At 41.9% G+C, this 27,130-nt stretch overlaps 1 protein-coding gene across 2 annotated transcripts in view; it reads right to left on the reverse strand.

The window, feature by feature from the left end:
* Positions 1 to 3,726: 3,726 nt before the first annotated feature.
* The window catches only part of babam2 (BRISC and BRCA1 A complex member 2), a 39,534-nt gene continuing 16,130 nt past the window's right edge, over positions 3,727 to 27,130 (reverse strand). For both annotated transcript variants that reach the window (XM_048228496.1, XM_048228495.1), the window contains exons 7-12: positions 19,228 to 19,337; positions 10,083 to 10,182; positions 6,131 to 6,201; positions 5,580 to 5,662; positions 5,334 to 5,487; positions 3,727 to 4,308 (exon numbers count right to left, since the gene is read on the reverse strand). In XM_048228496.1, coding sequence (XP_048084453.1) covers positions 4,245 to 4,308; positions 5,334 to 5,487; positions 5,580 to 5,662; positions 6,131 to 6,201; positions 10,083 to 10,182; positions 19,228 to 19,337 — 582 coding nt within the window. In that variant the 3' untranslated portion in view covers positions 3,727 to 4,244. The remainder of the gene's footprint in view (positions 4,309 to 5,333; positions 5,488 to 5,579; positions 5,663 to 6,130; positions 6,202 to 10,082; positions 10,183 to 19,227; positions 19,338 to 27,130) is intronic.

Below are 27,130 nucleotides of genomic sequence, written 5' to 3' on the forward strand. Positions count from 1 at the left end.
GTGACAGGCCCTCAGTCAGATGTAAGTCAATTCTAACTGACAGGTCCAGGGGTGAGCTGGCAGGAGGGGCACAATAGATTTTTAGTCTCGGAAAAGTAGGGTGACCAAACTTACAACACAAACTCACTCTCATACAGAAATGCATTGGCCTGTGTGTAATTTCACTAAAATTACAATATGAGCTCATCCATGTAAGACTGATAGTATCTACAAAATTTCATGATTTCCATGCGAAGACCAAACATTTACCTCATGTCCAAAAATATCACACAATATGGTGACTTGATTTAATACATTATTACAAATACTGGACTTCTGTTACAAAGGTGTTTCTTTCCATGCCATGGATTTTTTTTTATTTCATTTTCTTGGTGGAGAGTGGTTGCCATACATTTAGCCTTCACATTATTAATTCAAGCCTAAAGCAACACTCCCTCATTTTTATTTTTCAAATGTATGTTTATCAAATGAATGTTTATCAGCTTAGTGGTGTTCTCTTCTGGATTTCGATGCTAAACTAGGAGGAGCCTGATTGGCAATTAACAATCAGAATTTTTTTTTTTACAGCAGTTGGTATCTGCAACATTCTATAAATTGCATGCAGTGTGGTTCTGCAATGTAATGTGGGGGGAGAACAGTAATTCTCTAATTTCCATGACATCTTCAGGGCCATTTTTCTTGCACTTTTAGATCAAACGGGCTGCAACAAAAGGCGCCAAATCCCTCCACTCTCGCTCACTCCCAAATTAGCTAAGCCTCTCAGCTCCATCATCCCAAACATGGCTCACGTCAACAACTCAAGCCACATCCCTGTGCGCCACCACTACAGAAAATCACAATCCTCAATCCTCTCCCGCCCCCACACTCCTCCACCAAGGAAAGAAAAAAGAGGCAGAAAGAGAAGCCCGAATAAAATGGGGAAAGGAAAATTAAATCCTCCTCCTCATGTCATTCTGAATTTCCACACGTCAGAACTGGAAATAGCCCAGAGTAAGACAAAAAAAAGCAGTGAAATATGTAAGAAGTTGTATATGTAAGGAAGAAATAAATATATAAGACATTGTTTTCCACCTTTTCTGTCCTCCAACGACTACTTCTACCTGAGGAATACGATAACTAAAGGAGACTCCAAAAAGTGACTAGCCTGGTCTGACAGCTTAAGCAGTTGGCCATTGTAAACAGGCATAGGAGGCGTATGCCTCATCATGACAGATTCAGGCCTGTGCAACGTTCCCCATTTCGCTCCAGTTGTGTCCTGCACTCTCTTCTGCCCTGTCTACTTAGCGTCTCATGAAATAATGGTGATTCAGAGTGGCAAAGTGGTTTTCAATCAGGTTCCCTTTTTTTCATGCACCTGTTATGTGGACTCTTTCTCAATTTCTGAGGTGGAACTAAAACCACAGCGAAGTGAAGAAATGTCATTTTGACATATTGACATTAGAAACTGACCAATTAATATACAAACGTCTTAGAAACAAATTCACAGGGCAACTTATGAAGGTAAAGGCCTGGGATATACTTGTTTTTTTGTCCAAGCATTCGCATACATTCACGTATACTACCGGCTGCATAGTGAACAAAACCATTCTTCATTACTACACAGGCACTATGTGTGTTACCAGCAGTCTCCACTGAACGTACTTTGCTGCATTTTGTACATTTTGTCCCTGTGATAAATAAGTTTAATAAACTAAACTAAATGTTTATCACTATTTAAGAACCAACATGCAAATTCCTTTTTTTTGTTTATGACTATAGACAAGTGCAATTAGGCTAGAGATCTTATTGGTAGTAGTACTCAAAGAGTGATGTGAATACCAATAAAGTATCAGAACCAGCCTCAAAAGTAATGCCAGCAAACCTGATGCGATGCATTTTACCTTGTGTAACGGCTAGCAAACAACATATCCTTCTCCTGTATGTAAATCTAATGTGACATATTTCAAGAATCTGTAAATGGAGTGATATTGTGCGTAGCACCTTCATCATCATGTGATGCCCATCATAAACTACCAGAGGTGCAAACAGCCAAGGGGTGTTAATGTTACACCAATTACTGAATCACAATTTTGTTTAAATCAGCCCTGGCTTCAACTCCTTAATTTTCCCAGCCTGCTGCCACAGATCTCTGAAATAAGGCAGGATTAATGGATTTGAGGAATTAAACCCAGAGCTGGCAAGCACAAGGCCTCTGGTGCTGCCGACAAAAAAAAAAAAAAGTATTTCCCTGTCATCTTCCCAGCCCAGATCCAGCTAGACTTATTTGAGGGCTAAGCCATCTACTTCTCCGTTTTATGCTTCTCCATTTTATACTTCTCCATCTATACTTATACTATATTTTGATACAGTGAGTAGGCGGAACTCCCTTACTCACATATCTTGGTGGAGTCTAGTATGTTACTACACAGGAGGCTAAAACTAGTCGATAAATACATGCTCTAATGAAGACGATTAATTAATGTCTATCATTATTTTTAGAGTACTGTAAATACCAAGGAAAGAGGAAACCGTTTCAGGCATATTTATTTATAGTGGGAAACTACAACATCCTCCCTTTCGTTCTCTGTATAGGCAGAGGGAGGTTATATCAGTTGAAAAAAAAAAACAATCTCACATTGTAACATCTTATTATTAAGGGATCTGCAGCTAATAAATGCTCCAGATACATCTTGTAGTTCCCAATTCAATGTGACAGTCCCTGCATTACAAATAGTAAATATAGCAGAGGGCTGGCCCTCGGGCCAAGAGAGGCTGCTGACAATGATAGTCATGTTTAGAGATGAAAACAACATCCACGTCCACACACACACGCACTCACTCACTCACTCACTCACTCACTCGCGCACACACACACACACACTCACTCACATACACACACTCACGTCCACACACACACACACACACACTCACATACACACACTCATGTCCACACACACACTCACTCACATACACACACTCACGTCCACACACACAGCTGCCTTTCCAACAGTTATTCTGCCTGTATTAAATCCTTCATTTGAAAATGTACACTCTTACTCTCAACACAGAACATTACAAGACCTTACCACGTCTTTCAGTTGACTCTTAAGAGGAGTAACTCTTTAACACACTGTTTGGCTTACCTTATGTTGACACACAGCCCTTCCCATGGATGAAGAATGTTTCAGGCCAATGTGGAGGAGCTAAAGAAAGCCTTCCAAACCTGGGCTTGGGGCCAATTTCGCAGACTGATAAGCACAATAGAGCAGACCTATGTTCAGTTGAATTAATGGGTTTGGCGACTGCATATTATCCCCTAATCATTAACTTACTTAGAAACAGATGTTTTAAAATGAGAAGAAGTCTCAAGGTCATTGCTGAAAGCAGAAAACAGATCAAATCAGTTATTTATATTTTGGACATGTTTGGCCGTCATAGCTCAAATTAGGTAGATCATTTTAATAACTCCTACACAAGTGACCTGCCTCCAAATCGTTAAGAAACAATGTGGGCCTGGTAGATTTAGATTTACAAACTCCCTTACCCACAGCACAGTACTGTATGTATTCATCTTATGTGTACTTCTCAACTTAGCTCATTTGGATTTGCTACGAGTTCAGCACTTCAGCACTTGATCACAGGATCACCAACAGAATTGAGTTCCTAATAATAATTCCAATCTATCCAGGTATATAACCCAGTAATGCATAGGCCAGTTCAAAACTCAAAACGACTAAGAAAATCATGTCAGTGATATAGTATTTTATAAACAGTGTGAGGCAACAAAGAAATCTTACATAACAAACCATTTTTCAACACAATAAGTCACACAGATTTAGAATAGTTACATATAAGTTTGGCCATTGTGTAGCAAATTGTAGTCTAAGAAAGTAGCATTTCTATTTAATCTACATAAGCAGGTAAATGTGCAGCAAAACATCTTCTTTGTTTTTGGGTGCAGATTCCAAGATGAATTCAACTTCCAGTCAGTAAGATCCTTAAAGTTGCCCCAGAGGTCTTCATAGGTCCTCCTCCATGCTTGCCACTTGGCTCTTGCACACTAGTGTGCAGACATGAATTCTGGGTATTGTAGTCTCTAGCATGCGTATCCCCTTTTTTCCATGTTTTCATTTTACAGATGCTACCTCCAAGAACAGACCATAGTCCAAGTACTACAATTTCAAAATGTCCCACAGTAAATTCAAAACGCTTGACTCAAACATCGACATGCACTGATGCGCACAGAAGCCAAAGTCAGGTGAACACTATAGTTTTCCATTGGCAAAGGCCCCCTCCTGAAACTGAGGAATAAAGCTCCTGAAGTAGGCCCTGTAGAGAGGGGAGATGAGAACGGGAACAGGAAAGGAAGGCAGGAGTGAGAATCAAGACATGCAACACAATGCCTTGCAGAAGTATTCAACCCCACTCAAGTCATCATCATCGTCTTGATTACAAAAGATACTGACACACTTTGTCTCCCATTGGTATTGTCACTGTTATCAGTTATGCTGTATTATTTCTAGATACAAAATAAGAAGATTGTCTACTGAAATAAAAAGGGAATGACCACATGCAGTATGAGTGGTTTAGAGTAGAGGTCTTGTTCTAGATATAAAAAGCACTCTGTCTAAGAGTCATCAGTCACGTTGTGAAATAACAGAGACATCAAAGACTTAAGGGCCAAAGTGATTAAAATACTCAAGTGAGAAAAAGCATTGCAATAGTAACATCATGCCGTGGGAATATTTCTCATCTGTGTGGACTTTGAAACCTTTCCGTATTCAGAGGAGAATACATGGGAAAACAAATCCCAATTTGGTGAGAGAACTTGTTGGAGTCTGTAGTAACACTAAGGCTGATTAAAGGGCACGGCACAAGGTTAAGCCCTACTGGCACGGATCAAAAACAGTAAAGTGAGTGTTCTTCGATGCCCCAGACAAAGCCCTACCCAAAGTTCTATTCAAAATCAAAAACCCCAATCATAATCCTCCTGGCATAATCTGAGGCACTACAGTCACGAAGCGCTAACCAACCTAGATGATGCATAAACAAAGAAAAAATGGGATAACGCTTGCAGAACAAAAAATGTAAAGACCCACAGATGAGGGAATGTACTGTATACCTGTATACGCTCAGAAAGGCAAGGGGGGGGATTCAATTTGTATTATAATTTCGCAATACATTATTGTATTATAATGGTATAATAATAAAAAAGCACAACAATCCTTCTGGAGACCATCAGTAGAAATGTGGATATAGTTCCCATGTGCCTCAGGCAAAGACTAACATATGACAATAACCGCTAACTTGAATTCTATGCATTTATCAACTCGATTATTCATTCGATGACTTACTTGGCTCTTTTGGCCATTTCATTGCCATCCCAACGTGGGCTATAGGGGTAGGATTTCTGCACCTGTGAGTAGAGCTGACCGCTATTTGTGAAGTGGTAGATAGACTGGAAAGTCAGGGTGGGCTGGTCTCGCGGAAAATAAAGAGGCAGATCCACTGTAAGCGGAGAGAAGAGGTCAGTCAGTGTGGGAGAAGCACTTTTGATGTTGTAAACAGACTTCGGGCTCAATCTACTCAAAATCACTCACCGTGGACTAGGAAACAGAAATCTTTCCACATGAGGAGAAGTGTGAGCTTAGTGAAACCCACGGCGTCATACTCCACCACTCCCCTACACACACACACACACACGCACACACACACACACACACGTACAGACATGCATGTAAGCGCACCACGCAAAACACACACGCCCACACACACCACACAAACACACAGGTCAGGGCCATGGAGTGATGTTGTTTATGAGCTACAGTATGAGGTCATTCTTCACCTGATCTGTCAAGTCACTGTGGGCGGACTATCCAAGTGAAGTGTTAACCAGTGCTATTATTACATGTTAACATATGCTCCACTCTATAGACCCTTTCAACAATAAAAACAAAAACAATGCTTGAACGTTCTATTTGGTTCCCAATCTACTTCCTCTGCATTAAGATAACATATGGAATGTTAAAAAGGAAGCCTTGTGGGGCCAACTATGATGCTGATAATGGAACTCTCTTGAAAGGGTCCATACAGAATTACATACAACAGAGAAAACATCTACAATACATTAGTACAGGACTGAGGAACTCACATTCCAAAGTGACTCAAGAAGGCTGCAATATATTCTCTTCTTTTGTGGTAGCCCTGAATGACATATTGCACCTATAATTTACAGAGAGAGGTTGTAAGAAGAACTGTAGACAGTCTGATACAGATGGACCATAGGACAGATGACAAATGTGTTCTATACCAGGGGTCCCCAACCTTTTATGTACCATGGACCGGTTTGTGTCCTTTTTTTTTTTTTTTTCACGGACCGGCGGGGGGGGTTCCATGTTCCATATGTGTTGTGCATGCATTACTTGAAAAGAACTAGCTCCAGTTATGTATGAAAAGTGAAGGTAACGATCTCTTAAACATGAAGAAGTGAAAACTGAACAATATGAACTATGAATATTGAATAACTTGAAGCTACATCTATAAGTGTGAACATGCTTAACAAAATATGGGAACAAAACATGGGAACTAAACGTGCATTACGAATATAATCAGTCTGAGCCCTGTTCTTTTTTCCCTGCAACAAGAAGGTTCCATCTGTGGGTGATGGAAGACAGTGACACCCTGAGTGTGTTTGAAATGTCCAGTCGATTGCGCAATTTGGTCTTAGTTGCAGTCATTGCCGAAAACCCGGCCTCGCCTAGATACGTGGTGGGAAATGGTAGCAACGTTTTCAGCGCTTTTACGGCTATCTCGGGATATTCTGCTTTGGTTTTGATCCAAAATCCCGCCAGATTGGTTTCCTTATACACACTCTTTAAGACCACCGTCATTTGCAATTTCGATCAACTGCTCTTCCTCCTGCGCTGACAAGTTAGGACTATTCAGGATATTGACAAATGGGTTGCGGACCCACTCATTGGTTTGCCGTGGATCTTTGGAGGATGGGAAGTAACGCTCAAACTCATTTGAAAGGCCAACAAGGTGATCGCGCACCAGCTGCGAGAGAAAGGGCCCTGCCTCAGTCTCTCCCAAAACCCCCACTACTGTTTGGAACATATCAAATACACCTCCACTCGTCGCCCCACAAATCAAGCTTGGCTTTAAATGCAGCGACTTTATCTGCCAGTTTAAAAACAGTCGTCATTCTCCCCTTGAGTAACAGGTTGAGGTCATTAAGCAACCCGAATATGTCGCACAGGTAAGCGAGTTTTGACACCCAGTCCTCATCACTAAAATGTGCAGCTAACGGTGACTTTTTTTCTGTAAGAAATCTCTGCAGCGGCTCTCGCAACTCAAACACTCTGGCCAGTTTTTTGTTGCTCATTGTAGCAGTTTAGCTAACTGCGTGTGACACTACCGTTCGCTAAGAAGGTGAAGTGAGCTGACCTGAGGCTGCGCAGCGCTGAAGGCAATATGTAAAAGTGTTGAAGGCGGGACAGACAGACGTAAGAAAATAGACCTTGCAAAATGCAAACATGCGTGCAATCAAACAACTGCATATAGGCCTATGCCATGTAAAAACGTGACATTATTGCGTATTACTCATGTCGTAGGCTACGGCCCGGTTAGGAATGTGGTTGGGGACCGCTGCTCTATACAATTTGACTGAATGGCCTCCGCAACTGAAACCATGCTCAAACATGGCTGGAATGTGTACAAGAAAAGTCAACAAAAAGTCATCACAAGCTTCATTCAGTATAATGGAGGTTTTAACGCATAAAGAAACCCCAACTAACTAAACAAACTGTACCTGACCTGACACACACACACTCAAAGTTTATATTGCGAAATATTGACACTGTCTGTTTTGATGCACAATTCAAACTTTTTAGACTGTCACACAATATAAATTGTCACTAGGCTATGCTGGCGACCCAAATAAAATCTCCTACGACCCACCCACCCACCTCTCTAGACCACTATTTTACCACATTTAATAAAATATATTATCATCTTACTTAAATACTTCAGAAAACAAACAAACAAACTAAAAAATCCATCAATCCAATGTGCACAGTTGGTGGTGTGAACAATCATCTCCCAAAAGTAAAAAAAAAATGGCAGCTTTGCTGTATTAAAATGCTTGACTTCTAATTCGTAAAATGTAGCAACACAGAAAAAATACAGGAGTCTTTAGCCTTATGTGAGCAGCCCTGAGCACTGCAGCTCTAGTGTGGATGGATGTGCATACTGTAGGTCCAGTGCGAAACCCTTAGGCCCAGGACACGCAGGGACCGCAAGTGAAGCGCTCCGTTTCAGAGCGTAAAAATAGTTTTCGTTTTTTTGAACGTATGCGCCGCTATCATGTCTGGTGTAGCCAGTGCCATTGATGACGGTGGAAGCTAATTGTTGCAGCAGACGTTCCACAAATTGAACGCTTCAGTTACGTGCCTGGTGTGGCCTCCCTGTTAATAATGAACAGGATATGACAACGTTTTTAAATGGGATGGGATATATCAATATGTAATATGAATATATCAATATTCTTTGGTATGACAATATTCAGGGGCAGCCGTGGCCTACTGGTTAGCGCTTCAGACTTGTAACTGGAGGGTTGCCGGTTCGAACCCCGACCAGTAGGCACTGCTGAAGTGTTGTTGCAGGCAGCTCACTGCTCCGGGATTAGTGTGTGCTTCACCTCACTGTGTGCTGAGTGTGTTTCACTAATTAATAAATAAATGCCGAGATCAAATTTCCCTCACAGGATTAAAAGAGTATGTACACTTATACTACTTATATATTTCTGATGGTAATGGATTACATGAATATGTTACAGATTCTCTCTCATTTCACCGTGGTATAATTCTACAGTATCATACTGTCCACAGCTGCATAGGTCCCTCAGTAGCTGTACTGGAAATAACTACTCTGTGTTTGTAAGGCAGGATGCTTGGCTGCATATTAACCCGGTACCCCTCCTGGTTGTTGACGACTGCAGAGGGTAAGTGAGTGGGGATAGGAGTAGGGGGTTGGGGGTTGGGGGATGAGCACAGACAGTGCTACTGGACAGAGCCTCTGGACAGGTCTGGAAGTGTGAAGGTCATTATTACGGAATGACCTCCATGGGACTAAAATGCATCCATAGGAACAGGTCAGATAGGATTATGTTTGGTGGGCCTGGGATGGGACTAAAATATGCAATGGTAATGTGAATATAGCACATTGTCCCTACCAGGTCCCAGTCTATGATATGAGTCAACTGACTCTGTTTTTTTTTCTCTGTTTGGGCACACCCCCACAAAACAAGCCTGTGCATATTGCAGAATGTGACACACACACACACACACACACACACACACACACACACAAATCAACATTCATACACAGACAGAGTCTACTGCTGGCTATGTTTCTGCGGTAAGGATGAAATGTGGATTAGTGCATGTGATTTACACGGCTGTATTCAGTGGGGGCAGGAGAGAGTCCCCTACACAGGAACAGGTGTAACCAATAGCAGCAGGCATGCACCCTACCAAAAACATATTTAAATATGTGGGGGGGAAATCCTTCATCAAGAAACAATTATCTATATAAAAATCACATCATGCCACAATTACTAGCATCCCTTGAAATCATATAAACAGAATGTAACTGATGCATTTTTCGCATTTCTGTTTCACTAAGTAAATCAGAGTGTCTGGAGTTTCAAGCTGTAATCCATAACTTCCTGTTTTATTGAGGTATAAAACAAGGTGACACAGAGGTCAAATGCCTTCGACATTCTTCAACATGGCATTTATTAAAGGAGAATTCCGGCAGTATTTCACATCGATCTCTGTTTCTCGAGGTCACTAAATATTGTCGCTACAGAAAAAAAAAGAAAACAACCAAAACAACCGGTTCAACCAAGTTCGACTTACTGCTGCTAATAGCTAGAGCTGCCAACCAGCTCGTGCTTCACTCTGGGGGCATGAACATGGGGGCTCATGAACCCTAACAGCCTGTTTACAAAATTGACAATGACATGACAACATAATTGCACACATAATTACCGGAGATAGAAACACACAACCACAAAACAACCACAGACAGGTCTAACTTACCTTATTAGTGAGTAACTGGCACACTTGCGGCACATAGTCTATAAGACAGCCTCCACTAGGGAATGCTGGGATGTGTAGTGCTGAAGAGCCTCCAAGTGCACTATGACATAGAGAGGGAGAGAAATGTAAACATTCATCACTACAAAAACAAAGTCTACATAATATCTTCACATTATATTTCATATGCGGCAAGGGAAAGTAGCCAAAATCTTGAATGGCAATTTTGGAAAAGGGGGAGAGGAAATGCACTAGGAAGAGTGGTGAAAGGTGCGATAGAAGAGTATTGCAGACAGTGTGCATCAAACTTTCCAGCGAAATCTATTTCTTTCACTAGCTGAAATTATATGCTAAACTTTACATACATGTATGATGATGTGTGGTTTTCTTTTAATCAAAATACTGCAATGAGTGTATTATGCAAGGAATGGGAATGACACATCTTTGTCATGTGGCAGCATCACCGGGCTATACAAGCAGATGGCATCAATAGCTCCTCCTGCATAACCCTGCGAGCTTCACTGCGCCCACTGTTATCTTCGCTAATATATTCAGACAAGCCACAGATCTGCTAGAACAGCACAGTCAATCAATGTGCCAGTCCAAAAGACCTGCGTTTCCTCAGTGTAGATATAGCCTGCTCTGTCCTGTTCTGGGTGTACATTGTCTGACTAGTCCAGTTTATTATGCAGATGAGCGCCAAGATTCTTATAGGATTTCACCATCTCAGTGTCCATTACATGGATATTCACTGCTTTCTGAGAAGGTTATTTCCACCTATGGAAGTCCACCACAAGCTCTTTGGTTTTTCCTGCACTGATCTGAAGGTGATTCTGTTGACACCGACCCACAAAACTCTGGGGTCAATTCTATGTAATCTGGGTCAGTTCTCTTGACTCCCTGTGATTCCCAGACAAAACGATCAGACAAAGAATCCAACTTCTGCAGGTGTCAGTGTGCCGAGATGTGCTTGAAGTCTGCAGTGTAGAGGCTGAAAAGGAAGTGAGCTAGAATTGTTCCCCAGACGGGAGGGCTTCCGTAATACAGACAATCATGTTGGACTCACAACCCTGTACCCTCACATACTGTGGTCGTTTTATAAGGTAGTGCAGGATCCATGCTGTCAGGCGGGTGGTCCACCCCTATGTGATCCAGCTTATCAATCAACAGTATGGACTTTATGCTATTAAAATCACTTGAGATATATTTATCAACTGCCAACGCGGTGTTCAGTTATTTTTCAATACGTTTTTTTTCCAGATTATGTTTATGCCTGACACCTTTTTTCCCCTTGCATGTACTGTATGCATGTTTAAATGTATGATATATGTGTGAAAACATGTATGTATGAATATATCTGCTTTCTTCTGATTTTCTCTGCCTCTTCCCCATCCCCCTCATCCGGCTGGCTTTAGGCAGATGGGTCCCCTTTTATGAGAGGCGTTCTGCTCAATGTTCCTTCCTGTTAAGAAGACGTTTTTGTAAGAGGTTTCCGCTTTTGGGTTCTGTAAAGTGCCTTGAGTGCCATTTTTTCACTTTGTATTTTTTACCTGCATAAACATACAGTGCATACGAGTATTTTATTTTGTAAACCTGAAGTATCTGAAATGATTCCTCTGAAATAATATTGCACATCAGGGCATAAGCAGTGCCCACTTGTTTCCTTTATGTAATACTGTGTGATGCCCAAGTGAGAAACCAGTGAATGAGTGAGTCACAGTATACTGAGGTTTAACAACTTCAAAAATATGCCCACATAAAAATAGAAACAACAGCATAAAATGTCAAGACTGTATTCAGACTCTCTCACTGGATATATACACATATACACCTAAAAATGGCGGTAGCCAAAATGAGTTACCATCAATGTTTATCAAATGAGGGGAAAGTTGATTTTTGGATGATAATGTTTAACAGCGGAGTGGGAGTAGAACATCAGTCAGCATCACCGCGGTTTCGTTCCTGTTTATAGTGCCAGAGGTAAGGCAAGCAGACACGGAGCTGCGCTCACAAGGGTTTGCCTCAGAAGACAAGGCCCGAAGAATAGAAGCAGAAAAATGAGGAAGAGGAAGAGAGAGAGAGACAGAGAGAGAGGGGGGGACAAGTGGAAAAGAGCGAGAGAGAGAGAGACAGAGAAAGAGAGAGGGAGTGAGTGGAACAGAGAGAGACAAAAAGAGAGAGGGGGGGGAGGAGCAAAAGAGTGGAGGCCTAGTGAGGTTTTCCACACTGCCTTGATACTACAGCTCCTAGTGACCCTGCAATACTGCATGCCTTTAAAGTCCCACTCATTCTCTTTCTCCATCTCTTTGTGCCAGAGGGGATGTCGAACCAGAGTGAGTGTTCCATGAGCATGCAGAAGCCAGGGAACAAACAAACAAACAAACAAACAAACAGACGAACACAAAAACTTCAGAGGTGCTGTCTTTTTCACTGTCTGCCCCTAAAGTAACTCAGAAACAACAGAAACAAGACCACTTCAACAACAGAGCCTAGGGCATACAGAAACTCCACACACACATGCGCACACACACATGCGCACACACACACACACACACACACAAACACGCACGCACGCACGCACGCACACACAGACGCACGCAAGCATGCACGCACGCACACACGCACGCACGCACAGCTACTGTACATTAGTGTATTAACATGTCCAATTTCAGTTGAATACATACATTTGCTGTTGTACAGATATTATAGATGCCCAAGTGAGGTATTAGGTTTTTTTGTCTTCCATGATGATCTTTTAGGATTGACCATGTCAGACAAGGCGATTATAGAACCAAACATTCCTGCCGCATCTTGGTCAGGAGGTTGGCCACATTACAAGAGGCAGCCTATTGTTCACATTGCGTGTTATCATAGTGTCACAGTCAACAAAGTGTCAAGAGATTCCCCCAAAATTCTAACATCGGCTTATCAGTTACGACAAAATTGTGGCAAAAGCGGGCTGAAATCGTGTAATCTGACCAACCCATTAGTTGGATGCCCTGAGTGTCCTTCCAGATAGGGAGAGCCTCCCACTACAGAACACACACATGCACACACACATGCACACACACACGCACACACACACGCACACACGGACACAAACATGCTGCTCCACACATCCCTCACATGGTCATCAAACATGGACATCTGACACACTCACACAAATTTAAATTTATTCGCTTTAACACTTATAACGCTTTTATCCAAAGCCACTACACACATAGGTACTCACCCACATACATACCCACCACCCCACTCCACCCACACACTTCAAGTCAAGACCATTTTAGTTTCCTTATTCCCTTTCCCTAGTGCTCAGCACACTAATGTAAAACCACCCTGGCAAGGTCAACTCCACGCAGACACACATTAGTACAGCCCTGCAATGCAGCGGGGCAAAGGCAGTGTGGTCTCTGATTGATCCAATGTGACATGGCCAGAGAGCGGACATGGCCAGAGAGCGGACATGCCCCCACACACATTCAAGCAAAGCTGAATAGATGCAGGCCGGCATGGGAGGGGAAGCTAGAGGTGTGTGTGTGTGTGGGGGGGGTTGGGGGACAGTGTCTGTCCAGAAGCTGACACAGGCAAAATTCCTTTTGTTTGCCAAGATGGTCTTTGTATGGAAAGCCCCTAGTATTACCCCCAGACAGAACCTAGCACTTCAGCACTTCAGCAAGGGGAAGAAATAAAGGATGAGACTGCTGTATGCAACCATCCGTCTTATTTGAAACTATTTCACCATGTTCTCCTTGGGAACTCTGTCTGGTTTGCATCACCTTGGTAGCAAAATCTTAGCATAAGATATGAGACCTTCAACAAGACAATGTTGTTTTGTGATTCCATTTTTCTAATATTTAATTTTTCCACACATAAGATGCAGGGATATGCCAGAATGGTAAGCTGGCAGACAGTAAGCAAAAATATTTAAAACTCTACACACCAAATAAATTGGGGCAGCGCATCATCAGCAGTCGTTTGTATGCAAGAGAGAAAAGTGTTCAATCTGAAAACTTACTGTGACAGGAGGAATCGAATTTAAGCTGCCCTCATTAGCTGTACCCCCTGCCCCGCCTCTCTGTACATTGATAAATGCCACTGCTGAGTCTCTTTAAATAGGCAACTGCTACCATCTGGGTATGCGCCCAGTTGTGTGTCTGGGGGAATATTATAGTACCGGTATAAAAGTATAGTATCATGGACCTTTCCAGATTCAGAATCGTAGGCTTTTCAAGGAGGGTCCCCAGGTATTTTAGCCCATATTATAAGGCTACATATAAATACACAATAACTTATATTTTGGAACGGAATCTTATGTTAGAATGTTGAAAAACCCACACCTTTAAGGATTAAAGGACTGCAACGGTTGTGAGGGCCAGCTTGTTTATTTTCGGTGGAACATCAGTAACGGCATCTTCTGTTACAGTATATTCTGCTCCTTTCGTGTTCACTTCGACACTAAATATCCTGTTTATGCCCAACAGGGCAACTCTTTATTCAACTTTGACACACGCATAAATTCTTCAGCATTTTAACATGCTCATTCACTAGGTGTAAGACCCAACCGGGTCCGTGTAAACAGGTACGCTAAAACAATGCAGGTGATCGTCCATCGGACTAGTTTGTGCTGGCTGAAAAGCCTTCCAGGAAATGCATCGCATATAGGCAATAAAGCTGGATAATATTATTAAGATAAGAAGGTGCTGATCCAGGGTGCTGTATAACCTGACCCTCGCCAGATGAATTTCGTTCCGCTTAGCTCCGCCTAGCTTCACTCACATCCATCTGGGACCTCTTCCATTGAGAGTGATTTCTGCAACCGACTTTATGGTTCAGCCAATCAGGACGCAGGGCGGAAGTTTCATAGATGTGACGTAGTGGAGAAGCGACCGTGAGACTGTTATCAGCGTCACAGGTTGGCTTAGATGTGAGTGGTTGAAGTAGCACATCAATAGATGATGGACAAGTGGCTTATTCAATCATATGCAAGCATTTTTTGATTAGGCCCAGCCTTCTGAAACACCATTCCGATGGATCGGTTCCAGATGGATGAGTGGAGCTAGGCGGAGCGAAATTCATCTGGCTAGGGTCAGGTTAGGTGCTGTAGGTCAGAGTGAGGGATTTGAAATTAATTCTGTCTGCTGTAGAAAGCCAATGAAGAGTAACCAATAGAGGAGTTACATGTGTTTTCTTTGGCTGATCAAAAGACCAGACGCGCTGCTGCATTTTGAATCATCCATAAAGGTCTCACTACATATGCAGATATGTCAGCCAATATTTCACTGTAATAGTCCAATTTGGAGGGAGTGGACCATGACCTGCACAAGAAGTTGTGTGGAATACTGCATGAAGTAAGGTCTGATCTTCCGTACATTGCATTTACATTGCGTGTAAATCTACATGACTTCCTGACTGAGGCTACACGCTCAGTATTATACAGAGTAATTGAGATGATCATCAATGATGACACCCAAGTTATGTGCAGTCATAGCTGGGGCCAATGAAGATGAATCAAGCTGGATGTTGATCTGTTGGGGATAGCTGTATTAGCTGGGAATACCAGGAGCTCAGTTTTGGAAAGAGTGATCTGAAAGGTGATGATTTTTCATTCAAATTGAAATATCAGTCATCTGGTGAGAAAGACAGACAAGTTAAGTATCATCTGCATCAAGCTGCTTAACAGTGATTGGAGAGTCCTTAGGAGCAGATGATATCACCTAAGGAAATGGTACATGGGAAATAGAAGGGGCCCAAGTATTGATCCCTGAGGTACACCTGTGGTGAAGTCATGAGAGCTCCTGTGAGCTCCCGTGTACATTAGAGTGCGGATCGGGCTGCAAATTTCTGTCCAAACCCGGCTCACGTCCAACAGAGTTGCGTCCGAACCCGACAGGCATTTTCATTTTTATGTCCGAACCCGACCCGACCCGAGCCCGACGCAGATGATGCCTCAGTTATTCCCATGCTAGTGGATAGCCTGTCTTTTTAGCCCATTAAACGGAACACACAACAAATTGTCAAGATGAGCGTGCACGCACGCAGATCACACACAGCGCACATTAAAGGAATTATCCGGAGTAAAATGCACTTTAGATCAATTTACGGATGATTGGGAGTACATACGTTGACTTGACATCAAAATCATGTCATTCGGATATGTTTTGAGAAAGTTCGATTTTACCGTTTTTAGTCAAAACTTGTTAGCCTGGAAGTGACCCGGGCATGTCGCATGTCATTTTTAAAAAAACATAGTCCAGTATTTCTTTCAAAATTGAAATGAAGTTGTATGCAACAGCAAACCCTAGCTCACTAACAGGTTGGAATTTTGAAATGTCACATGACGTGATGTCTTGCGTGAGGTAGCCTCTTATTGAAGGAAGAGGCTCTGATTGAGCAGCAGAGAAGAGCAGGAAAGAAAAAACGTAGCAGGATGGCAGAAGATCTCTACGAAGAGGAGGTTTGCTGTTGCATACAACTTCATTTCAATTTCGAAAAAAATACTGGACTATGTTTTTTAAAAAAAAAAAAAAAACGGCGACGAAATTGTGAATTTCCAGAGCGTGCTATATGCAACGCAAATAATCTTAAAATCTCCTGATAGGCTAACAACTTTTTTTAACGTCACCCAAGACTGTGCTTATGTGCATATGTGCGAAATGTGCATAACCATTTGTTTATGTAGTCGTGACAACGCGTGTGAATTTCAGGCGGCATGCCTGAAATGCGTTGTCACGATAAACAAATCTTGCACACAGGAAGAAAGCTATTAGGTCTTTTTTACAGTTTACTTTATTCTCAGAAAACAAATGTTTGCATCATGTAAAGCAGACCTGGAATTTTAAATAAATGTTGTGACATTTCAGGGACCCGTTGGGCTCGGGTCGGGTAGCCACACTCTAGTGTACATACCCCCAGAGTGTAGCGCTGTAGCTGCCTGGCTGCAGCAACTTGATCTAGGTAAAACCAATTGTTTTAGTTTTTTTTCTTGTACCGACAGTACTTGGTGACTTTGAGAAACGGAGATCTATGTGAAAACTTGCTGGGTTTCTCCTTTAAGGAAAGGTGTGGACCTTGTCTGTTTGAAAGAAAGAAGAATTTCTCCATAACCGAGCGATTAATTAATAAAATGTCCACTGGCAAAATAGTGGGTGTAACAGATTGCAGAAGAATGGATGTAGTTATGCAACACGTGGAACACCCAGTTCTTATGCAACTAAGTAACTCTTCACAAACCAGCATAGTTGCAAAAACTTCTGATATCCAGAGAATACAAACAATTGAAGATGTTGGTAGAGGACCAGCTGGTGCTTATGCAAATTTCTTGAATACAATCACCTTTGCATAGGGTCCAAGAGGCGTCCACACTACCAGCAGAGTGGGAACTGGGGGAGTCTCATAACTGCATCTAGTAAAGTCAATTTCATTTATACACTGCCTGGCCAAAAAAAAAGGTCACACACTCTAATATTTCGTTGGACCACCTTTAGCTTTGATTGAGCACAGCATGCATTCGCTGTGGCATCGTTTCCACAAGTTTCTGAAATGTCACAACATTTATTTCCGTCCAGCCCTGTATTCATTTTTTGCCAAGATCTTGTATTGATGACGGGAGATTCGGACCACTGTGCAGTCTTCTCCAGCACATTCCAAATATTCTCATTGGGGTTAAGGTCTGGACTCTGTGGTGGCCAATCCAGGTTTACAAATTATGTCTCATGCTCCCTAAACCACTCTTTCACAATTTGACCTGACCAACTGCAACAACCCCAAATCATAGCACTGCCCCCACAGGGAGGCTCTTACCTATTTGCTTAGTTAAATCCAGGCAGTGACCTTTTGTTTGGCCAGGCAGTGTATAACGCATTTTCAGGCATAATGGCAAACTCGGCAAATGGCAACTCGGTTTACACAGACATTAAAAGACATAACAAAATAGACAGAGCTTAAACAATGTTAATAATCAATAAGTTAAATTAGAACCACTGGTTATTCATTGGAGAAGTACACCCCACTATGTTAAATTCCCATAGAGGCAGGCAGATTTTTATTTTTAAAGGCCAGTTATTTAATGGAGTACTTTCTATAAGATCATCTCTCAATGTAAATCAAACCAGCTATTAAGCTAATTGAAATAAAACCATGCCAATCTCTAGGTATGGTGAAGAGTATGTGATGATGTGGGGCTATTTTAATTCCAAAGGCCAAGGGAACTTTATCAGGATGCATAGTATCCTGGATCCATGAAATAACCCCCTGTATTTTATTTATTTATTTACGATACATTATTCATTCACAAAGAAAATTGGTGTCCTAAAGGTTGGATTTTTCCTCATTTTGTTAATTAAGGCATTAAGATCAATTTCTAAAATATGATTTTTTTATTCCTCTTTTTAGTCAACTTTAGCATGGGTGTGTAAACTTATTCTCACAACTGCATTCTCACAGTCTGACACGATTACTTGAAAAAGAATGCTTGGCAATGCTACCGGTCAGCTAAAGGGTGTGAATTTGAACAAGCTAACAAAATATTACATTCCGCAACTATTCAAGATTTTAAAATTTCATGCTGAATTCCATGAACACAGATATTCTTTAGAACATTCATTTTCCAACAGTGGCATCACACTGGTGTGACGGAGCATGCTTGTCTCCCCACTTAGAGCACTCAGCCACATCTTTATGAAATGTTTTGTGCAACAGTGTGCATGCATCCCTTGTTTCAGCCAGGTGCTTTCGCTCTCAACATAGGGGCCAACGTAAGACAGAACTTAGCCAATCCAAAGTACAGATTTAGTTTGGAGAATATGACAAATGCATAACGTCCAGACAGTCTCCAAATAAGTTCTGGCTTGGAAAAACACAAGATGATTAATTCACTCCAGGTTTTGGAGAAGTAAAGAGCAGAAGAGGAAGTTGGATCCTTTAGTCACTCTCCAAGCTTTGGCAGTTGGCTGGGTGTGTCAACTGCCCGCACGCTCTTGACATGTATGGATCACTCCTGACCTTAACCTACATTTTCATACTGTCAAGTCTAGCGTCGGTTCCACAGATACAGATAAAGTTTACATTTCTGACCTTCATTTTTGTGAGGACAAACGCAGTCATTTAAATGAGATGATACAGAACATTTGTTAGAAGTCTGACTTACTGCTCGATACTGGGGGAGAGGTAAAGTTTAGGAAACACTTGGGTGGCCTCGGCATCTTCAAAACTGACGGAGAGAAGGGCAACATCTTCAGCTGGGTCCAGCGCTGTGTCCTGGAATGAAAGCCACACAGACATAATATTTAGGAAAGAACAGACTTCCTAAAACCATTAGATATCAAACACACTCCCATCTGTACACATAGGAGTCAGATGACAGACTAGCCAGGCTATAGCGGACAGCCTGACAGTGTTTAATACCATGTTAGTTCAGGCCAGCAAACTTCATGCTATGACAAATCAAACTGCATGTACATGTTCAACATACTGCACTAATCTTGACACATTTTGTAGGGGTCATTCCATGTCAATTCAACCAGGTAACATAGGTACACCTGGTAATTTTTTCAGATTTTTTTTGAGACCTAAGTGCGTGGACCCTGGTTGAATTGACGTGGAATGATCCGTAGGGTAGCCGTTCGGCTACCAGAAGGTAACCGGTTTGAGCTCAGCTCCTCCAGACCCTATCAAAGCATCCTAGAACAAGACACTGAACCCCAAACTCCATCCGAGGTGCAGGTTGGTGCCTTGCATGGCAGCCTCCGCTATCAGTGTATGAGTGTGTTTGTGTGTGTGAATGGGTGAATATGAGGCATTAAACTGTAAAGCCCTTTGAGTGCTAACAGAAGTAGAGAAGTGCTATATAAATGCATTCCATTTGCCATTAGGTGCAACAAATTTAATATAACAATAAAATAAAAGTGAGACGGGTACTCATATTAAATACACTGTATTTATAATTCTTCATAACATTTACAAAAAGTATTAAACATGATGACAATTACAATTGGTGGACATGTGCAGACATGTCCAGAAAATCTGTGACTCCTTAGTTTCTCGGTCTTCTCATTTCCTTGTGTTTTGACCTACTATTTTGCCTGCAGTAAGAGGTTTCATCTGGGCATCATTGACACAACTGCAAGTTGCTAATAAAATGTCTTTCAGTCCATTTGAACTCATCCATTTGAAATAATTGGCGCCTTCTGTAAAAACCTTTCCCACCACTGCATTGGGCATGCATGTGAAAAGACACAGTCCCACCAGCCATGGCCTGTGATTCTAACTCCCTCTGCTCTCAGCGAGGCACACTAAGGTCGAAGATAATTGTGTGTCAAGAGGCAGATGAGACAACCCTGGTCAGCAGCCATCCCGATGTGATGCCTCACTCTGTGCCTTCTTCAGTTCTAACAAGCTTTCTTACATTTGCACCAATGGAATCAGGTCATAAATCACTCTACTCTGATACTGAAGTACCAGATAACAGATGATGTCTAAAATATCCTTTAACAGACATATAAAAGATAAAGCTCCTTTGCTGCAGCTTAATTAAAGATGGTGAAAGTACCATAATATATTTTCAGTGGTTGCTTACTAATACATGATGTTTGCTAGCATGTGCACCAAGTTTCAGAGCTGCATACGCCATATCAATGTCAGAAATTGGACCAAATGGCTAATTTGCTTTCTGGGAAGGAATTGGAAGAGAACATTTTGATGGTGGGAAAACTCCTATTTCTTCTAGCTGTTGATCTGTCTGATACTACTCTGATACTGTCTGATCTGTCTGATCATACTACTACTACTACCAATAATAATAATAATATTTATACAAATAATACATTTAATTTGCATAGCGCTTTTCAGAACACTTTACAGTTTTTACATAGGCACAAGAGCACAGACAAGGTACATAAACGGAGAAAAAACACACAGGTACAAAGCAGAAGACAAAACTAGAGAGGTGGGCAATGAGAAGAGAAAAGCCAGAGAAGTCAATTAACAGGAAAAGGCAAGTTTGAAGAGGTGTTTTGAGGGCCTGTTTGAAGGATGGTCAGGGTGTTTGATTGTTTGATGTGTTGCCAGGGAGTGCGTGCAAGAGAGAGTGAGAACTTGTCATCACACTATAACCAGTTTGGCAACTCCAGGAAATTGAAATCATCTTCAAATTACTTTGGAGCTGCTCAGACAGGCATTTCCTGGTAAGAGGTAGGTGTATGTCACAAGTGTACTTACAAAGAACCAGTTCCAGAGAATACTTATGTCCTGTGTGTGCTTGTATAATCATTACTCTGTTTGAGCTGAGGAGAACAGAAGCAAAAAATAAGGTGGCCTGGTTTGTTTTCTATTTTGCAAGCGTGTAAAACGTTGTACACCCCAGGTTTTCACTTTTTCATAATTCTTGTTAAGCAAATGAAAGTTATTAAGTGAATAACTACAGTAAAGATGATCTACCATTGTTGTAAGACATTATGGCTGTCCCATGCAAGAAATAGGCAAGAATGTATATTACAAAGGTATATACACATACTTTCACAAAATATTTTACCAAAACCAGCAACCAGGATACAAAGAGAGGCAGGAGGCATCTAGCACATGTAGGCAATAACATAATGTGCAATTTCTCTAGTAACCTCTAATTACTGGAGACACTACCTACAAAATCGAAAAAAGTTTGCATTCCTTTTAAAATAACTCTTTTAATGTCTTCCTTAGTAGCAACAGGGGTAAAAAACTAATGTTTCAGCCATTAGGCCTTCATCAGCATGTCTCTGGAGATGCACACAAACACAGGTCCATTATATAATGCTAAATCTAAATGTTACTCTAATCAGAATCTCCAGTTTGAGTAAAAGACACCTCTTAGTAGAGCTGCTAGCTGAAGACCTGAGTCGTAACCACAAAACACCAATCTTATTTTCAACAGTGCAGAGGGTTCAGAATGATGGCCTTTTAGGGAGAGTTTAAGAGGAAAAGCATGTGTTGAATGGTTAAACATTCACAAAACTAGATGTACCTTGTACGCAGAGCGGTACAAAAAATCACGCTGAAAGGCCTATATGATTCTAACTGTCTCACTAAATTGCATTATCCACACTCAATTCTCACAGGTATCTGCTAGACAACAAGTACCAAAACATGATTAGTTCATAGATTTCACATGTAAAATTCATTTTATACAACCCCACCCCCATCTTGCCTGTTCATAATTCTGAGAAATTCTTGAATTGTGTGCATGTGTGCGTGCACACGTTTATGTTTATGTGTGTGGGTGTGTGTGTGTGTGTGTGTGTGCGTGCTTGTGTGTTTGTCTGCGTATGTGTGTTTGTGCATGTGCATGCATGCGTACATTTGTCTACTGTGTGAGTATGTGTCATACGTATGATTACTGTGAATGTATGTGTGTGTGTGTGTTTATGCACATGTGTGCACATGGAATGGGTTAACATGACCACTGGAGGCAAACATACAGACAAAAATTGGTCATCCTAGGCCCTACGGTTCTCAAGATATTCACAGAAAACTGTGTCTGCCCTACCCTCCTTTCGGGGGGGTCCAGTCCAGCGGGGGGCTACATATCAAAACGAAAAATGATGGTTCCATGCTATCCATGTGGGGTTACATGCCCACCAAGTTTCGTGTACCCCGATCTTTCAGTGTCCCAGGAATCCTTGTTGGTGTACGGTCACTAAATGTACACATAAATCATTTTATTGTAAGGCCCCCCATGAACGAAAGTTCACAAAACTTGGCATGCATTCGGAAGGTGTCATAATGATCCTACACTTTCAATTTTGTGCAGTTTTGACCATGTCAGCCAGAGATTTTGTGATGAAAACACCTAATTTTTTGCTTTTTAATTTTTAACTAGGTGGCGCTATACATGAAATAAGTGGTAATGGGATGGGTTGACATGCCCCCTTAAGACCAACATACAAAAAAAGGTGGACCTCCTAGGCCCTCACGGTTCTCGAGATATTCACAGAAAACTGTCTCCGGCCACCTACAGGCCAGTTGGTGTATAGTAACATAAATTAATTTATTGTGTTGCCCCCCATGAACGGAATTCCACGAAACTTGGTGTGCATTCAGAGGGTGTCATAATGATCCTACACTTCCAATTTCGTTGCAGTTTTGACTATGTTAGGTCACAGATACCTCGCGATTACAACACCTCATTTTTACTTTTTGTGTTTAACTAGGTGGCTATACATGAAATGAGTGGTTATGGAATGGGTTGACATGGCCCCTTGAGATCAACATGCAAAAAAAAATGGTCCTCCTAAACCCTACGGTTCTCGAGATATTCACAGAAAACTGTGTCTGCCCTACCCTCCTTTCGGGGGGGTCCAGTCCAGCGGGGGGGCTACAGATCAAAACGAAAAACGATGGTTCCATGCTATCCATGTGGGGTTACATGCCCACCAAGTTTCGTGTACCCCGGTCTTTCAGTGTCCCGGGAATCCTTGACGGAAATTTGGACATGCGAAAAAGAAAAAAATCTGACTAAACCTATATGACCGCCGCTTCGCTGCGCGGCGGTCATAATAATCAAGCCAGCTAAGAAACCATAGGTCACCCAACTCCTCTTGTGATTGGTCAGCTGTCAAAAAATGCCTGACAGGGGTTTTCCACCTGGAAAGTAGGATAGATCTTGGCTATCCAACACAGCAAGCAACTACCTGAGACTACAGCAAAGGAACACACTTTTACTCAGACTGCATCTCACTACTACGGTGTGCATATTTAGGCATACAGTATTAGGACATACTCAGACAACTTTTCATTTGAGGCTGTTTCACCTGATGTCGTTTTGCCTGACAGGGATTTTCCTGACACTTGACACTTTTTTACTTGACGGTGTAGTTCCGTAATGACAGACGTTTTCCCCTGAGACCTGGCAGCTTTTCATCTGATGTCTGAGACATGACTGTGTAATTCCGTAACTTGACAGAAGTTTTCCTGAGACCTGATGCCTTCCCATCTGATGTCTGACACCTGACTCTGACATCTGAGGATGTCCTAATATGTACACCATACATTTGGGGCAGCCGTGGCCTACTGGTTAGCGTTTCGGACTTGTAACCGGAGGGTTGCCGGATCGAACCCCGACCAGTAGGCACGGCTGAAGTGCCCTTGAGCAAGGCACCTAACCCTTCACTGCTCCCCGAGCGCCACTGTTGTTGCAGGCAGCTCACTGCACTGGGATTAGTGTGTGCTTCACCTCACTGTGTATTCACTGTGTGCTGAGTGTGTTTCACTAATTCACAGATTGGGATAAATGCAGAGACCAAATTTCCCTCATGGGATTAAAAGAGTATAGACCCTTTCAACAATAAAAACAAAAACAATGCTTGAACGTTCTATTTGGTTCCCAATCTACTTCCTCTGCATTAAGATAACATATGGAATGTTAAAACGGAAGTCTTGTGGGGCCAACTATGATGCTGATAATGGAACTCTCTTGAAAGGGTCTATACTATACTACATACTACAGGAGCAATAGCTGGATGTGAGGCCGCTGAATTTATGTAGGCACTGTAACAAACTACAGTGCTGCATTAAAGAGGAGAAAGATGATAAGTAATTCCTTAAACATGCTTGGGGCATGCATGATGCTGTATTTGTATGAGGCCTGGGGCTTTTTTTTAAAGAGCCTCATACAAAAATAAAGCATCATTAAAATGAACCTCTCCATGCTCACTGTGGGGAACTAATGAAGAGACTTGGGAGGTGAGTAATACGTGTTTAAAGGCCCCTTGCTGGGGGACGAGAGTGGGGCCGTGTGGCAGAGTTACTCCACTGCTGTCCTTCTCAGAGAGTATGAGTCAGAAGACTTACTCCAGTGAGGGGAAGAGAGTTGACGGGGAGAGCCCCTGGTCAGGCCCTCTACGTGGACATAAACCAGACCGCATTTCTGCTTCCCTGCTTGCCTCCTTCCATCTAACCTCCCTCAGGCCTTCCATCTCTGTTGTATCTGACATGACAGCTTTAGAAATGTGACAGCTGTCCTTGTCCTTCTGTCCAACCATTCAAAGTCGCTTAGAAACACAAAGGAAAACAAACACACACATATATAGAGGAGGATTCTCTGTGAGGGAACATAGTGAAAGTCCTTGAGAGGAGCTTGGTAACCTTTATCATTTGTAGCCCTGAGAAATTAGATGTATTTTGTGCTTTTAACCAGTTCTTGCCATGTTAAATTAAAGGCTTTTTAAAAAATATTTTTTCAACCTCAGAGTGCCTCTTCAATTTCTTTTTTCTTTTTTGGATTCTCACTTCACCTGTCGCAGAAGAGCACCTGAGCAAGGAACTATCTGAAGTCTCCTGAGCGCCCTAAGCCCCTTTGTGTCTTCTTAGATGTATAAGGAAACCTTAATCCCTAAATATCTCAACAAAAAAATTATAATATTTTAACTAACCCTGTCTTGACAGGTTTGTAGCTATGTTAATAGTAAGATTGTAAACTGGTGTAGCTATAGCAGCTGTAGCATAGACAGTATGGCAAAACTTTCGGTTTGTTGAAGTCTGTCAGGACTATTAAAAATACAATTCAAATAATATTGTTTGGATTTACATAAACAACTCACATAGACACCAACAACTTTGCTTTGGAGCCACACACAGGCAGTTTACACTGATGTAAAATATGATATTCTACTACACACTGACATACATGGACTGCCAGTGAATCTGTCAGAATTCATTGTTATATTTGTACTGTAGTATAACACTTTAACTGTAAGCTGATCTGTACATGCTCAGTGATCTCCTGTCCTTTTCACCAGAAGCAATCGGTTGAAACACTAGCTACTGCTTCTGCACATAAACCCATTCTATGTGTCTACTCTATGCACTGTTGCAAAACACACTGGAAGAAACTATAGTGGTGTCGGCAAAAAGTCTAAATTTTTCCTGAATACAGTTGCTTATGTGTCTTTTTTCCCCCACAAATAATTTGGGAAAACGCCACTCCACAGGCCACATTTCGGTCAAAACTAGGTTCTATCCGTGGTAACGCAACAATGGGCTGTTCTGATTCTTTATTATGAAACCTCACAACTAGTACACTGCCCATCTACAGTAAACCAGAAGTACTTAGCTGTGGTGTTTACTGCTTAAAGCGATGGTTCGGAGTAATTTCACTCTAGGGTCCTTTGCACCATGACCCCGAGCCAAACACCCTCCCAGAACCTGTTTTCCCTTTGTCGAACCCTGGTCGAGTAGCGCTGTCAGAAACTAATGACTTTCTGTAGGCGCTAATAGAACCAACTTAGTATCTCATAAATTACCCCACTAATAATTCCCAGTATGATACGAAACTTCTACAGTAGTACAACTATATCCTTTACTCATAAAACAAGGCATTGGAAAGTTTGTAAGTACACCAGGAGTTTATTTAACACTTGCCTGATAGCTTCTACTCTGCTGCTATCTACCACTGCTTCGACGTTACTTCAGTGATTTGGGAAAATAAAATAAAAAAGGTTAAAAAGTAGATTTTTGCCAGAGTGAGTTTTTAAGATTGTTTCCTCATGAGATAAGCGAAACTCTTGTTTTTTAAAGAAAGGTAATCAAACTTTGTGTCAGAAATCAAAATTTGTGTCAGTTATCATAGCAAATGACTGAATCCAACCTATATATTATGCCCACTCCTGAAGCTTCTCCCTACAATAGTAGCACACAGTACAAAGTGCCTCCAACCAACAATCGAAGGTGCTCCTCAGAGTTTGTTAAACCTGTTTCCGAATGATCCCCCTGATGACAGAAGTTCACATTACAGAACACCGTCAGAGCAGAACACCGTCATTTGCTGCACACACAAAAAAAAAACATACCTAACATGCCTTAACATACCTGGGCCTACTGGTTAGGAGTTCCGGATTGTAACCGAAGGGTTGCCGGTTTTATCCCCGACCCAGTAGGAAAAATGTGGGTGGGGGGAAGTGGTTGAGCACTGCTTTCCCATGCCCACATCCACGACCGAAGTGCCCTTGAGCAAGGCACTTAACCCCTCACTGCTACCCGAGCGCCGCTGTAGCAAGGCAGCTCACTGCTCCGGGTTAGTG

This window comes from Alosa alosa, chromosome 19, assembly GCF_017589495.1.
Source record: "Alosa alosa isolate M-15738 ecotype Scorff River chromosome 19, AALO_Geno_1.1, whole genome shotgun sequence".
NCBI classification, from domain to species: Eukaryota; Metazoa; Chordata; class Actinopteri; order Clupeiformes; family Clupeidae; genus Alosa; species Alosa alosa.